This window comes from Nematolebias whitei, chromosome 17 (assembly GCF_014905685.2).
Source record: "Nematolebias whitei isolate Nwh7 chromosome 17, NemWhi1, whole genome shotgun sequence".
In the NCBI taxonomy this organism is placed as follows: Eukaryota; Metazoa; Chordata; class Actinopteri; order Cyprinodontiformes; family Rivulidae; genus Nematolebias; species Nematolebias whitei.
Genome location: NC_056514.1, coordinates 18,316,846 through 18,331,631, shown reverse-complemented (window position 1 = coordinate 18,331,631; position 14,786 = coordinate 18,316,846). Strand labels below are relative to the sequence as shown.

General features: G+C 45.1%; 1 protein-coding gene across 1 annotated transcript in view; it reads left to right on the top strand.

Annotated features, from left to right (window-relative positions):
* grid2ipb (glutamate receptor, ionotropic, delta 2 (Grid2) interacting protein, b) overlaps positions 1-14,037 on the top strand; it is a 42,579-nt gene extending 28,542 nt beyond the window's left edge. Inside the window, exons 7-22 of the mRNA XM_037691615.1 lie at positions 511-645; positions 1,367-1,452; positions 1,607-1,757; positions 2,223-2,524; positions 2,701-2,745; positions 7,017-7,775; positions 8,284-8,436; positions 8,750-8,837; positions 9,160-9,249; positions 11,083-11,279; positions 11,353-11,508; positions 11,588-11,674; positions 11,751-11,880; positions 11,980-12,098; positions 13,431-13,595; positions 13,841-14,037. Coding sequence (XP_037547543.1) covers positions 511-645; positions 1,367-1,452; positions 1,607-1,757; positions 2,223-2,524; positions 2,701-2,745; positions 7,017-7,775; positions 8,284-8,436; positions 8,750-8,837; positions 9,160-9,249; positions 11,083-11,279; positions 11,353-11,508; positions 11,588-11,674; positions 11,751-11,880; positions 11,980-12,098; positions 13,431-13,595; positions 13,841-13,912 — 2,735 coding nt within the window. The 3' untranslated portion in view covers positions 13,913-14,037. The remainder of the gene's footprint in view (positions 1-510; positions 646-1,366; positions 1,453-1,606; positions 1,758-2,222; positions 2,525-2,700; positions 2,746-7,016; positions 7,776-8,283; positions 8,437-8,749; positions 8,838-9,159; positions 9,250-11,082; positions 11,280-11,352; positions 11,509-11,587; positions 11,675-11,750; positions 11,881-11,979; positions 12,099-13,430; positions 13,596-13,840) is intronic.
* Positions 14,038-14,786: the final 749 nt, after the last annotated feature.

The following is a 14,786-nucleotide window of genomic DNA, read 5'->3' as shown; positions in this document are numbered from 1 at the left end:
ATATATATATATATAAAGGCATTTTAAACCTTTCCCACACTCTTGCAATATTCTAAAGAATGTTTCTAAACGCTCTAAAAAAGCACAGCATGTCATGATCTCAGCTCTCTGCCTCCTCTGCTCTTTGCCACCTGCAAGTTCTCTTGGCCACGCCCACTTCTCTGCATGCTTATCAGCTGCAGGAGGAGGTTTTTTTCTGCAGCTCTGGGCTGCACAAATGTGCAGCAGGTGCTAAATAATTCAAAATAATTTATTTTCAATAAAAATTTCATGCCGATCGCACGGCTCATCCATCAATCAGCCATTTGTGTGTCATGTCCAATCTTACTTTGAAAAACCGTGATAGAGCAAGTTTGCGATAAACGAACCGTGAATTAGTGAGGGACTACTGTATACTGATAGTTTCTTCAGAAATTTACCAGTTTGAGCTGTTCGTGTATTTTAAGTGAAAAGCAACTTTAGATTGAGCAGGATGTGATACTAACTGTGTGTGCGGGGCGGGGTTCGCAGCGGTGTTGGACCCTGACGGCGCTCCGGAGCTTCACAGGCGAAGCAGCTCGGTGCGTGTGACGGGGTCGTCGTACCGCAGCATCATCCGAGAGAGGAGCTCCGACGACTGCATCATTGGGACTCATTTGGGAATGGGTATGCCACTGAAACAACTTTATATCACGTCAAATCACAAGAAGAGTCCTCTATAGAATACAAAAAAAAAAAACAATCACAAGTCCATCTGAGTGAGTACATGAATAAAATAGTGCTAATCAATCACTTTTATCACTTATATATAGCTTAAAGAAGGGCTTCAGGTTGTTTTTAAGTTGTACAGCTTATAATGATGAAAATATCCTCCCCGTGACTTCTAAGTATTGCATCATGTTGAGGGAAATAGACAGGCAGTGGGTGAGAAACATTTATTTTACTGACTGAGCAGAGCATCTAACCTCCACCTTCTGCAGCTGAGCTGCTCTGAGATCTGTAATAAAGCTGTATTTACTGGTCAGCTCCCAGGTGAGGACATGTTTGATAGTATAAAAACAGATAAAAAAGTTAATTCTCTGTCTGCATCATGCATACAGCTTCACACATGAACTCCATATACAGTACTCCAGAGCTGCCTCTGCTTTTCATGAACTCTCAGTCTGTAAGCATGAGGCCGTTTCAAGCTTCAGGTACGACGTTCATGGTTCACCCAGGTTTCATTGCTAAATCCTATTCAAGGAACCAAGCTTTTTGCTCTTTTTTTTCTTGTTGCTCCTCCATGCTGTTTCTGCTTCATCATCTCTCCTCCTGAATTCGAGGAGGTGAATGGATGGAGGAGGCTTATGTCCATTTGTCTTTCTTCGTGCTGTGTTGTGCTTTTTAGGAATTCATATCGATGAATCTGGGAGCCCGGAGGAGAGGCAGTCAGGAGATGGCACCTCCTTCCCCGAGTCCCCTGACCTCAGTCATGTAGGTATCACCGCAGCTCCTCACGTTATTTGAAGGTCTGCTCAGCAGTTGTCATCAAACCTGACTTTGAAGCTTTCAAAAGCAGCACACCTTCAAAGAGAATGCATTTGCTGTAAATCATGTGCTAACCCGCTGGTCATGCCTTCGCCCGTAGATGACAGGTGTATACACGGAGCTGGAGAACTTGTACGCAGGGAAGAGTGTGTCCCCGCTGCAGGGTGGCTCCCCCGCAGAGCCTGAGGTGGCGGGGCAGACTGAGGCCTATGGCCGCTCTCTCTCCCCACTCACACTGCCCCCCCTCACAGGTACTCTGCGGCCGACACACACACACACACATATTTGACATCACATGCTTTCATCAGTGGTTTGAAGCCACTGGTCATCAAGGTCCAACGTTTGTGTCGTGTATTTTTTTAACTGGGGATAAAAAAGTGACAAAGAGCAAAAATTGGACCTTGATGTCCGGTGACTGATGCCGTGTTCACATTGTTGACATGATGGACATAAAACCAACAGAGCCTCCTTAGAATAAACTGTAACTGTTTGTTGTGAACATGGCACAAGGACTGCTGACTTTTGAATGTGTTTGAGCTAAAAACCCATTCAGTCCCTGCACTCTGTGCATCCCTGCATTTGTTCTCTTTGTTGCCAAGGTTACCTCACAGAAAATCCGATCCCTACGAGGACATTAGAGAAAATAAATATGATCTTTTTATAGTACAATCAGAAATGCTACGCCGTTACGAAGCTACGACGTCCCGTTTTTCTAGGTAACCGTAAATCCGGCCTGTCCCTGTCCTGGAAGGAGCCTCTCCCCACCCCCGTGTACGAGATCCACCACCAGAGCAGCGTGGAATCCAACCCGTACGTCAGCCTGGAGAGCCCCCCCGCCTCCCCTCAGCCCTTGGACAGTAATCCCAATACTCTGACGCGCCGAAAGAAGCTCTTCACCTTTTCCCGCCCGCCTCGCAGCCGCGACACAGACAAGTTCCTGGATGCCCTGAGTGAGCAGCTGGGCCACCGGGTCACTCTGGTGGATGACTTCACAGCTGGGGAGAATGACTATGAGGAGGTATGCAAGAAACATAGAGCTCAAACTTTGCTTTGATACAGGATATCGTGACTTTGGGTTTTAATTATTCTTTGCATCAATATACACTCACATCAGCAAAACTATTGCACTGTGCTGGTTGTTTGCAATTAGAGCAGCTCTGATGTTTGCTACAAACACTTGTGTCACATGAACAGATATATCAAGGTGGTTGTCATGGTTTCAGAAGAGGAGGTGTCCGTGTAAGTAAAAGCTCGATATGCAGTTATACAGTGGAGTCTAATAATATCTGCCTGCTTCTGGATGGAAATGTAATTAGTAAGTAATCCTATGGCTTTTTTAATTTTTTTTACAAAGTATTTGGAATTAATTTTTTTTGTCAAAAATCTGATGAGCTTAAAATTCCACAAGTTACTAGAATCTTCCATTCTTTGTGCTTCATGACCAGATGGGAGTATGGCAGATATTAAAATGCATGTTTTAAATTAATGCCAGTCATCCAGCTTTTGTTTCATGGCTTTGATGTCCCTGAAGTAATGAAGAAAGTGAGTCAATGCGTACGTTTAAATGAGTTTATACTTCATATCCCATTTGCTGATCTTGCAGTCAAAATTTTACATTTACAATTTTCTGATTGAACGATATCTGACTGCTCTTTTTTGCAGAATATGTAGAGTTCATTTAAATGGGTTGGTTTCCTGGCATGGTCCAGCCATCAGGGAGCACAAGCCAGTGTATCTTTTGTGCCGGACCCAAGCCCGGGTAAACGATGAAGATTGTGTCAGGAAGGGCATCCGACGTAAAACACTTTTGCCAAAACTATCATACGAGTTCATCAAAGCAACACCACACCAGATTGGTCGAGGCCCGGGTTAACAACGACCCCCACCGGTGTTGTTGACGAACTGGGTCTTGGCGGAAATTGTGCTACTGTTAGTTGAAGACCACGGGGAGGGAAATGTGTCAGGAGACAGGGGGAGAAGAGGAAAGTCAAGAATGTAGGACTGAGGGTTGCAACTCTAAATGTGGGGACAATGACAGGCAAAGGAAGTGAGCTGCCTGGCATGATGCAGAGAAGGAACGTAGATGTTTTATGTGTCCAAGAGACCCAGTGGAAGGGCAGAAAGGCTTTAAGCACTGGAGCAGGGTTCAAACTGTTTTACCGTGGTGTGGATAGAAAGAGAAATGGAGTAGGGGTGGTCCTGAATGAGGAGTTGGCAAATGATGTAGTAGAGGTGAAAAGAGTGTCAGATAGGGTGATGTGCCTGAAGATAGAAGTAAAAGGTTTGATGCTAAACATCATCAGTGGTTATGCTCCACAGGTTGGATGTGATGTGGAGGAGAAAGATACATTTTTAAAGGATCTGGATGAAGTGATAGAGAGTATTCTCAGGGAGGAGAGAGTGGTGATCGGAGCAGATCTGAATGGACATGTTGGTGAAAGAAACAGAGGGGATGAGGAAGTGATGGGTAGGTTTGGTGTCAAGGAAAGAAACCAGGAAGGACAGATGGTGGTGGATTTTGCCAAGAGAATGGAAATGGCTGTAGTCAATACATATTTCCAAAAGAAGGAGGAACAGAGTGACCTATAAGAGAGGAGGAAGGAGTACGCAGGTCGACTACATTCTGTGTATAAGAGGAAACCTGAGGGAGATTGGGGACTGTAAAGTTGTGGCAGGGGAGGGTGTGGCCAGACAGCATTGGATGGTTGTGTGTAGAATGACTGTTGTTGTGAAGAAGAGAAAAAGAGTAAAATCAAAGAAGAAGACCAAATGGTGGAAGATGAAGAAGGAAGAATGTTGTGAGAAGTTCAAAGAGGAGCTGTTAAAGGCTCTGAGAGGTAAGAAAGAGCTTCCAAATGACTGGACTACTACAGCAACAGTTATTAGAGAGACAGGTAGGAAGATACTTGGTGTGTCATCTGGACAGAGAATGGGTGGTCTCTCTTGTAAATGAGTCCTTGTGACTCATTGAGACTAACCTGTATAAATAAAGGTTGAATGAATGATAAGAAAACCTGGTGGTGGAATAGTGAAGTGCAGGAAGCTATTCAAAGAAAGAGGTTAGCCAAGAAGAAATATGACAGTGAGAGGACTGAAGAGAGGAGACAGGAATTTAAGGAGACGTAATGTAGAGCAAAGAGGGAGGTAGCAAAGGCAAAGCAGAAGGTGTATGATGAGTTGTATGGGAGGCTGGACACTAAAGAGGGTGAGAAGTAATTGCACTGAATGGCAAGATAAAGGGATCAGGCTGGCACCCATTTTAAAGAACTGATTGATGTACAGAGTTGTAGCAACTACAGGGGAATTAAGATGTTGAGCCACATGATGAAGATCTGGGAGAGAGTTGTGGAAGCTAGACTTAGACGAGAGGTGACTGTGAGCAGCAGTATGGTTTCATGCCAAGAAGGAGCACCACAGATGCCATCTTTGCTTTGAGAATGTTGATGAAGAAGTACAGAGAAGGTCAGAAAGAATGCCATTGTGTCTTTGTGGATTTAGAAAAAGCATGACAGGGTGCCAAGAGAGGACGTGTGGTATTGCATGAGGAAAACTGGAGTGGCAGAGAAGAATATTAGACTGGTACAGGACATGTATGAGGACAGCAGGACAATGGTGAGATGTGCTGTAGGAGTGACAGATAGCTTCAAGGTGGAGGTGGGAGTGCATCAAGGATCGGCTCTGAGCCCCTTCTTGTTTGCTTTGGTGATGGACCAACTAACAGATGAGGTCAGCCAAGAATCCCCATGGATGATGATGTTTGCAGATGACATTGTGATCTGTGGTGAGAACAGGGAACAGGTGGAGGAGAACTTGGAGACATGGATATGCACTTGAAAGAAGAGGAATGAAAGTCAGCCGTAGTAAGACAGAGTGCATGTGTGTAAATGAGAGGGAGGAGGTGGAACAGTGAGGCTACAAGGAGCAGAGGTCACAAAGGTGCAGGACTTCAAGTACTTGGGGTCCAGGAAAATGGGGAATGTGATAAAGAGGTGAAAAAGAGAGTCCAGGCAGGATGGAATGGATGGAGAAAATTTTCAGGAGTGATTTGTGACAAAAGAGTGTCAGCAAAGGTCAAAGGAAAAGTTTACAAACAGTGGTGAGCTATATTGTATGGTCTGGAGACAGTGGCACTGACAAAAGGACAGGAGAAAGAACTGGAAGTGACAAAAATTAAGATGTTGAGGTTCTCCTTAGGAATGACAAGGATGAAGATTAGGAATGAGATCATCAGAGGTACAGCACAGGTTGAACAACTGGGAGATAAAGTTAGAGAGACCAGGCTGAGATGGTTTGGACATATCAAGAGGAGGGACTGTGGGTATATTGGCAGAAGGATGTTAGAAATGCAGCTGCCAGGAAAAAGACAAAGAGGAGATATATGGATGCAGTTAGAGAGGACATGGAGGTAGTTGGAGTGAGGACAGAGGATGCAGAGGACAGAGTGAGATGGAGGAGAATGACTTGACATGACCCTGAAGAGGGAAAAGCTGAAAGAAGAAGAAGAAAGTTACCTGGTCATGACATTTGCTAGAATATTATTTGAAATAGTTACTCAGGAGTCCAGGTTTTAAGTTTTGACACAAAATGCATTAAAATTGCCTGCGAGGAGAGAGAGAGATTTCACTTACATCCCAAATAAATAGCGTCCCAAAAACCAACACATGTTGTCCTTACAATTACATGGGCAAAACTGCTACAATCAGCACAAAGACACAAACATTTATGGATTCCAAAGCACCAAAGGAGACTTTCCTACCCCCCTCTGCAGCCACCATCCCCACATTTCATGTTGTTGGCAGTTATAGTTTTGGTTTGTCTGGCTGTAATATTAGTTGAAATGCCAGGAAAGTAACAGGCATGATAATGTGACTTAATGTTGTTTTTCTTGCTCACTCCTGTAGATTTATAAATTTGAACATAGTAGAAAAACACTCCAACAAAAGGAAAAAGGATAAACTTTTTTTTTTCATCAATGCTTAAGCAGAGTCCACAAATTGTGTTTTATTTGGGTTGAGGTCAGAGCTTTGAGACAGCCCTTCCAAAAGCTTAATACTTAGCCTGCAGTCAGAAACCAGTTCTGATGGGTTTTGGATCATTATCCAGTTGAAACACCCTATGGTGGCCAAGTTTCAACCATCTAACTGTTGATTTGCTGTATAGGCTTCTTTATTATTCCATCAACTTAGTGCAATGTACCAGCATGATGCCACCACCACCATGTTTGATAGTTGGTCGTGTTCTTAGTCCTAAACATTAACACTCCCCACCCTGCAATTATCACTCCACCCGGAAATAAAACGATCCAAAGAAATGATGAAAACCTCCAAATTCCTGCCCAGGACTTGTATGTAAACTTCTGACTGCAACTGTAGCAGGCAGCAGAGAACGTTTGTTTCCAGCAGTACAAGCAACAGGAGAGCTTAAATGTGCTTAAAGATGGAGGACGGCTGCAGGTCAAAGGTCGTCAGTGTTGGGATGTTGGGGTCTAACAGAAACTCTCCTCTCTCCAGATGAGCTTCCCAGAGGAGCAGGACACGGGCTTCATGCCCCGGCAGCTCAGCAGCGGCAGCAGTGAGGATCACAGCAGCGACGAGGCCTCCTCTCCCACCTACTCCTCCGGTTCTGAACAGATCCCACCTCCTCCGGACCAGAGCCCCCCGCCTCCCCCGCCACTACAGTCTCTGATTCCCCCGCCGGTCCAGTTCACTGACCCTCTCCCGCCTGTGCGCTTCTCTCCGGAGCACGTCCCCCGCAGCCGGATGCCCTTCCAGCCACACCACCCCATCATCCCCCCTCCGCCACCCCCTCCGAGGACCCTCCTGTCCACTCGCTCTCCTCTTCACAAAGTGCTCCCCACCAGAGCCGGCACGGAGATGTCCAGCCAGCGCTTCAAGGCCACCACTGCCTGGCTCTCGCGCAACCACGGCCCCCTGGGCTCCTCCACCCCACGGTCCTCCCAGTCGTCCCGCACCCCCTACCTCCCCCGCCAGCTCAGCCAGCCCCAGCCAACCCTCCAGCCAGCTCCCCAGCCCTCCCCTCAGCCGCTCAGGCCGAGCCAGCTCGTCCTTCAGAGGCACCACCAGCTCCACCACCAGCACAGCTACCAGGGCCCGTTGCCGCCGTCCCTGGAGGACCCCATCCCGACTCAGCATCAGAGCCTGGGGCCCGTGGGCTCCTCACTGCTCTCAAAGCCTCCGGCCTCAACCTGCACCCTCCCTGGCCACAACAAAAGCTTTGAAACCCCCCCACAGGAGCATCAGTCACAGCAGGTAACAATTCTCATCACCTGCAACCAAAGGTGTCTGTTAGCAAAATATCTCTTGAACCACTGAAACACTATGATAAAGAGCTAAACTTTGATGTTGCAATAGCCAAAGGTCGATACCAAAAGATACTCCAAGCGCTAACAGATCGCACAAGATATCAGAGTTATAGTTGTCTGTTAGCAAAATATCTCATGAACTACTTTAACTTTCAGAGTTGATCAAGAACTGTAGGAGAGTTTCTGCGAGGCTTTCTGCTGCAGCATCACCACAAACAGCTCCTAGCAACAGAGGTGTCACATGAACACAACCAGAGCTGCATTGTGCCGCAGTGCGTGCACTGAAATGAAAAACCAATCAGCTCTGATCAGATCGAGACCGTTCTGCTCCGCTAGCGCAACTGGAAACTATCTGAACACCCAATTTGGGTTTTTTAATAAATCATTTCGCTCCAAACTCTGAACTGTTGTACCATTAAAAAAAAACATGATTTCTTACGTCTTTGCTCTCCAAGGCTCTGCCACCTCCACCTCCACCCCCGCCTCCACCCTGTGACCCACCTCCACTGCCCAAGCCGGGCCAGCACGCCGCAGACGCCAACCACATGAGCGTGAAGAGGCTGCGCTGGGAGCAGGTGGAGAACTCTGAGGGAACGATCTGGGGTCAGGTGAGCGCCGACCTCCTGTTCTCCGCGGTGTTCCTCTGCAGGACGGTGTATTTAGATAAACACTCAACTGGGTCAGAGGAACGAACTGTCAGCAGGTTTTCTCACTCCCACGTCTCTTTGTCCAGCGTTCGTAAAAAAAGCTCTGATGAGACAAACATGAAATGAACAGTCAGATTGAATCTGCTCATTTATTAAAATGTTTACTTTTAATGTTTACAAGTCCATCAGACGTGGATCCAGCCTGATAATGTGACACAACCTGACTCTACCATCCAGAGAGTTATAAAAAAAACGTTTCCATTTCTGGTTTTAGCTCGGAGAGGACTCTGAGTACGACAAGCTCAGTGACATGGTGAAGTACTTGGACCTGGACCTGCACTTTGGGACTCAGCGCAGATCCAGTAAGCTGTTTGCTAACTTTAAGGAGCCGTTGTCATGTTTCACCATGTCTTGTAGTTTCTCATGTCTGCTTGTTGACTTCACCTGTTTGTTTGTACCTTCACAGTTGTGATGTTGTCCATGTTGGAGCTGCTTCATTTTCCTGCACCACAAACTCACTCTCCATAAGGCACCACTATCTCCTCGTTATCTAAACTTTCAGATTCAGTAGATTGAGTCTCTAACGGCTGATCAGTCCATCGCTTCATATTCTAGTCACTTCAGTTTAGATCCCTCCGGTGCCTGGAGAACAAGTCCTCACACACCTTTTCTTAAAATATTCAGTTTCTCCTCCAGAGCCAGCCTTCCAGCCGGAGAACTTTAAAAAGAAAGACGTGGTGGAGATTCTGTCCCATAAGAAAGCCTACAATGCTTGTAAGTAACACATGACGTCACTAAAACCGTCCTGAAGACCAGGGCTACGTGTTCCCTTTGTTCTGAGGCTGCAACAGTTTATGGCAGTCGTCAACACCAGAATGGTTTCTGCAATTTATCCCATCAGTTTTTATTTGTTTGTGTGTGTGTTTGCTTTTGGGGATGAAATAATGTCCTGGCACTAACATCTGATTGCATTCAGAAGGCATCAAATACAGGTGTGAATGCAAAATGAAATGGTCTAGACCAGGTGTCTGCAACCTGCGGCTCTGGGGCCACATGTGGCTCTTTGGTTCCTCTGCAGCGGCTCTTTCAGGCTTTGACCGAAACTAAAATAAAACTGAATTTTATTGAAATTATTGCCAACAATGAAAACGGCTAGTTTTAGCAGATTTCCTGTAATTTTCAAATATGTGAAGAATATTAAAAATACACGGCGTAAAACGTGTGGACTGCATCGTGCTAGTAGTTTGTTAACCACTTTTAAGTTAACGTCCAGTCTCTTTATCTCAAAACCACCAGAATGTTCTGGAATATCTTTAAGACAAGTTGCTGAGAAGGAATATTTGATGACTCGAAGAATAAAACACACAAAAAAACAAAGTCTTATTTTTCTTTGAAAATGTAACTGGATATTCAACAAACTGGCCTCATTTTATACTGTCTTTAATTTATGCTTTAAGCAGGAAACTTAATTCTTCAACATTTAAGAGAAATCACATAAACCTGCAGAGTTCAGTGTTTTATTTTTTTATAAAATTCTTAAAAATTATATATTTTATCTTTCTTTGCATGAACCTGGTCTTTTCTTTTGGATTAAAATGCAAAAATATAAATAAATGTTAATAATAGTTAAGACATTTTTCATTTTATAATATCACCCCCACTGGATGGAACAGTCATCTCCATCAAAGCTGTAATGGTCCACGGGCCACCAGTTGACAGTGCACAGCTGTAGCAGGTTTTCCAGACTCATCGTAATTAGTAAAGTGACAGAAATGGCTCTTTTTATCACAAAGGTTGCAGACCCCTGGTCTAGACCACCTCTAAGGGTGGCCTAGACCCTTTGTCCAATACTTTTGGTTTCCTGAGTGTAATCCGTCCTGAGACCTACTGCAGGACCACGTACTGAGCAGATGTGACGCCACAGAAGCGTCAGAGTTGTTACTTTAGATGTCTCAGGGTCAGAAGAAAGTTTGCTCATCAGCTGGCGCATTAGAGATTGTCATCCTTGGGATTATTCTCAAGATGCAGCCTGTTTCCATTTGTTTTTCTGCTAAGTTCAGAGTGTTGATCAGAATCCCTCTCGTTGTAAATTCCAGATGTTCTGTGGCGAGTTTCTCTTTAGTCTAACGTCTGCTCAAGTTGGTTTTGGACCCACTGCGGTCACAGCTACCTGATGATCATGTTATGGTGCACGTTTGCTGCTGTTGCTCACTCGCAGAAAAGCCCATCAAAAGTTTTAAATTTGTAGATTATTGTGTATTTTAACAACCATTTACTGGAACAAAGTGGAGCATTAATAACATTTTCACCTGAATATGTCCTTTCCTGTGAATGATGAATGGCTCTGAAGATGTTCTGCTAACACAGTTAATGAAAGACTAAATCAAGTTTGTAATCCCAGTTTTATTTACATGCACTGCTTTTATTGAAAGAGTTCAAATAACATCAGCGGACGCCACAGGAATGTTCAGAAGTGTAAATACGAGCCAAAAATAATTTGTTGGCAGAGCGGGAACACGGCGTTCTTCTTTAAGTTTAAAAATTGAGCTAAAACCCTCCTCTTCCTCGTCCACTCACTCGTCCTCCTCTTCCTCGTCCTCCCTGCAGCCATCCTCATCGCCCACCTGAAGCTCTCCCCGGCCGAGCTGCGGCAGGTCCTGATGACCCTGAGCACCGACAGGCTGGAGCCGGCGCACATCAAGCAGCTGCTGCTCTACGCCCCTGACGAGGAGGAGGTGAAACAGTACCAGCACTTCGATCAGGACCCCACCAAACTGAGCGAGCCCGACCAGTTCATCTTCCAGGTATTCAGAACGAGAGGAGGAAGAAAAACATTTAAACTGACCAACGTTGTAAAAACGGTTTCTTGTGTTTCAGATGCTGACGGTGCCCGAGTATAAGACCCGCCTGCGGAGCCTCCTCTTTAAGACGACGCTGCAGGAGAGGACGGAGGAGATGAAGGTGGCGTTCGATTATATCTACAAGGCGTCGGTGGAGCTGAGGAGCGGCAAGAAGCTGGCCAAGATCCTGGAGGTGAGCCGTGACTGCAGAACGTGAAGCCGCCTGTTTGGGTTGTATGTGTTGATAATGAGAGGTCTCTTTTGACCAACAGTTTGTTCTTGCGATGGGTAACTATCTGAACAACGGGCAGCCGAAGAGCCACAGGACCACCAGCTTTAAGATCAACTTCCTCACCGAGGTACAGCTTGTACAGACTGAGTTTTATCCACGTTTTAGTTTTAGTTTGAAATTCTGTCTTTCCCGACATCTCCCAGCTGAGCACAACAAAAACAGTGGATGGAAAATCCACCTTTCTCCACATCCTGGCGAAGTCGTTGTGCCAACATTTCCCCGAGCTGCTGAACTTCCCCAGAGAGCTTCTGACGGTGCCGCTTGCTGCTAAAGGTAGGATTTACTAAAATGCCTTTAACCTTTTCATCTACCTTTATAATCATAAAGATGAAAGTTGGTAACGCGCCCGTGTTTCCATGGTAACGTGTACAGTGAACCAGAGGGCCATCACGACCGAGCTGAGTGACCTGCACACCACCGTCCAGGACATCAGGACGGCCTGTCAGAAGATCCTCGCCACTCCTGAGGACCACTTTGCCTCCGTCATGAGCGTACGTCAAAAACGTGCACACGCAAAAAATAAATATAAAAAAGAGCTCTTCGTTGTAGGTTCAAGATTTCTTACTGCGAGAAACTAAAAGAACAGTTTCCAGTTTTGGTTTACCGCTCAGTACGTATGTGTCTGTTGTTAGTTTGGACCCAGATGCAGGCAGGACTCGAGGACTCAGGAATAAATGGAATATATTTATTGAAACAACACAAAGCGACAGCAGACATGGCAGCAGAACTAACATGATGAGGTGACGCAGAGGGAGAACAGGACATGACGTCTACGGACAATGAAGGCAGGACAAGACTGACTAAATGGGAACACCCATGATTGACAATGAGGGACACCTGGAGCGATTAGTGTGGGAGACAGGTGTGTAGAGCCAGAAAGACACACCAATCCTCCCACTATGGAGGTACGGCTAGGTCTTGTTAGTTTAGCATTAAAACTGGACCATGTTAGACTGTCTTTGCACAAATGCGCGTGTATATGTGTGTACTATCTGCTTTCGAGTTATAGCCCCCTCTGGTGGAAACTCCACGAGCCACCACTGCTCTTGATGTTATGTTTGTTGCACCGACGCGGTCATGGAAGCTAATGCTAACTCAACGGTGGGTTTAATGTTTTCTTTTTTCTGTATGTTTTTGTTTTGTGTGCATCGAGTTCAATACTACATAAACCATGCTACAATAAACTCACTTTTGAGTTAGCGTTAGCTTCCATGACCGCCTCAGTGATGCTGCTTTCCTTCAAAATCAGCACAAGTGTAACGTCACATGACTAAGAAAGCGGATGTGGGTGTTGGATTCTGACATCCTTTGCTAATGTCTGTGACCTGAAGTAACCCTGCGCCTTTTTTACATTGAATTTTTAGAAGCTGACAGTGAAATTGAGCCGGTTGACTCTCAGGACACTATTGAGCTTGAATTTTTTATGCGCCAAATTTTTTAACACTGAAAAGTTAAACAGAAAAACAGATTGAAAATGTGATCACTTTAAAATAATAATGTGAATTTTAGCTTGAAGTGAAAACAACAAATCATATTTCAAACATATAGAAATAATGACAATTATTTTTTATGGTTAAAAATGTATTCTGAATATATTTTAATACTGAAAAATTAAATACAAACATACATTAAAACTTCAGTGGCGTTTTTAATTCAAATCTTAACGACACATATTTACTTCCATATTCAGGCTTAAGATTGCATCATGACAATTATTGCTTCTATTTTTAGAACTTGCCTAAGCCCCACCCTGAAGCCTCTGTGAAGACGCAGAGACTTTATCGTGTCTCCTTCTAGAGGCTGATCATCTGCTTCTCCCACAGAGTTTCCTGGAGAACAGCCACCCTGCCATCCAGTCTCTGGAGTCTCTGCAGACCCGAGCGATGGAGGAGTTCTCCAAGGTGGCCTCCTACTTCGGAGAGGACAGCAAATCCACCAGCACGGACGCCTTCTTTGGCATCTTCTCAGAGTTCATGTGCAAGTTTGAGGTGAGCTATATTTGACTCGTTGCAGACTGCGAAAACTTTTTTTTTTTTCATGCATTCAGCAAACGTGTGACAGATTCAGCTCTGCATAACGATGAGGTGAACTCGGGGCTGTCGCACAAACTGCCTGCAGCTGTAAAATGATTGGGCTGTAAAGTGCTGCTCGGTGTGGAAATAAAAAAAGTACACCACGATAAAATGAATTTAATAAACTGGATAAAAACTTTGACTTGTTTTTAATTTTTCAGAGAGCTCTCAGTGAGACGCAGACTCCAGAAAACCCCCGGAGCCCCAGACTGTCTTCGCCTCTGGCCTGGTAGAAGTGAGAAACCCGTGCGGCTGTCGGGCCAGATGACAGAACCGAAGTGCCAAGTTCACACTCAGACACACTCGAACCGACAGGAACAGAGACACGATGGGACCAACGCTTCAAGCTAACGAACGAGCGGCTGAAAGAGCGGGGACATCCAGCACAAATGTTAACAGAAACACTTTTAGTTGTTTATTTCCAACACCGCGTCCTGAAGTCTTTCTGAGTCGTACCTGACAGGTTTCGGTTGAAATACCGTTTGGCCTGCGCACTTCCTGCTTCGCCCATTCAAACCTGGGTTAAATAACCAGAACCTGGCTGGCTCGGTATCAGCGGTGCAGCCAGATTCATTTGGACCTATAAGAAAAAGGAGCTGTGTTTAACCCAGAGGGATCTTGTTTTGCATTGTTCCCTGTAATTGATGTGCCGTTGTTCGAACATATAACAAGCCGAGTTAAATGGGTCACATCAGAGTTCCTGAGCAGAGCCGTGCGTTGTCCAGATTATAAATGGAACTGTTTTATTGCAAATAATTACCGATGTGAAGGGACAACGTCCAAGGTGTTTGCAGTCGCCTTCATTGCCTGCAGCGTTAGCTAGTGGCTAAAATCAGTTCTAACATTAGCGCAGACTCTTTGAACTGATCCGTCTTGTGTGTTCAGAACTTTCCATCCATTCATGTTAAGGATTAATTTGCACCGTTCTTTTCCCACGTTGGAATGATGATATAACGCACAGCTTCACTGATGTTTAAACCCAGGAATTAGCTGCACAAGAATTTATTCTTGATTTTCTCTCATATACACGAGGGGACAAACGTTTCCATTAAAATGTGGTTAAACGCTGCTTGGATCACCCTTTTTTTTTTTTTTTTTTTTGGTATC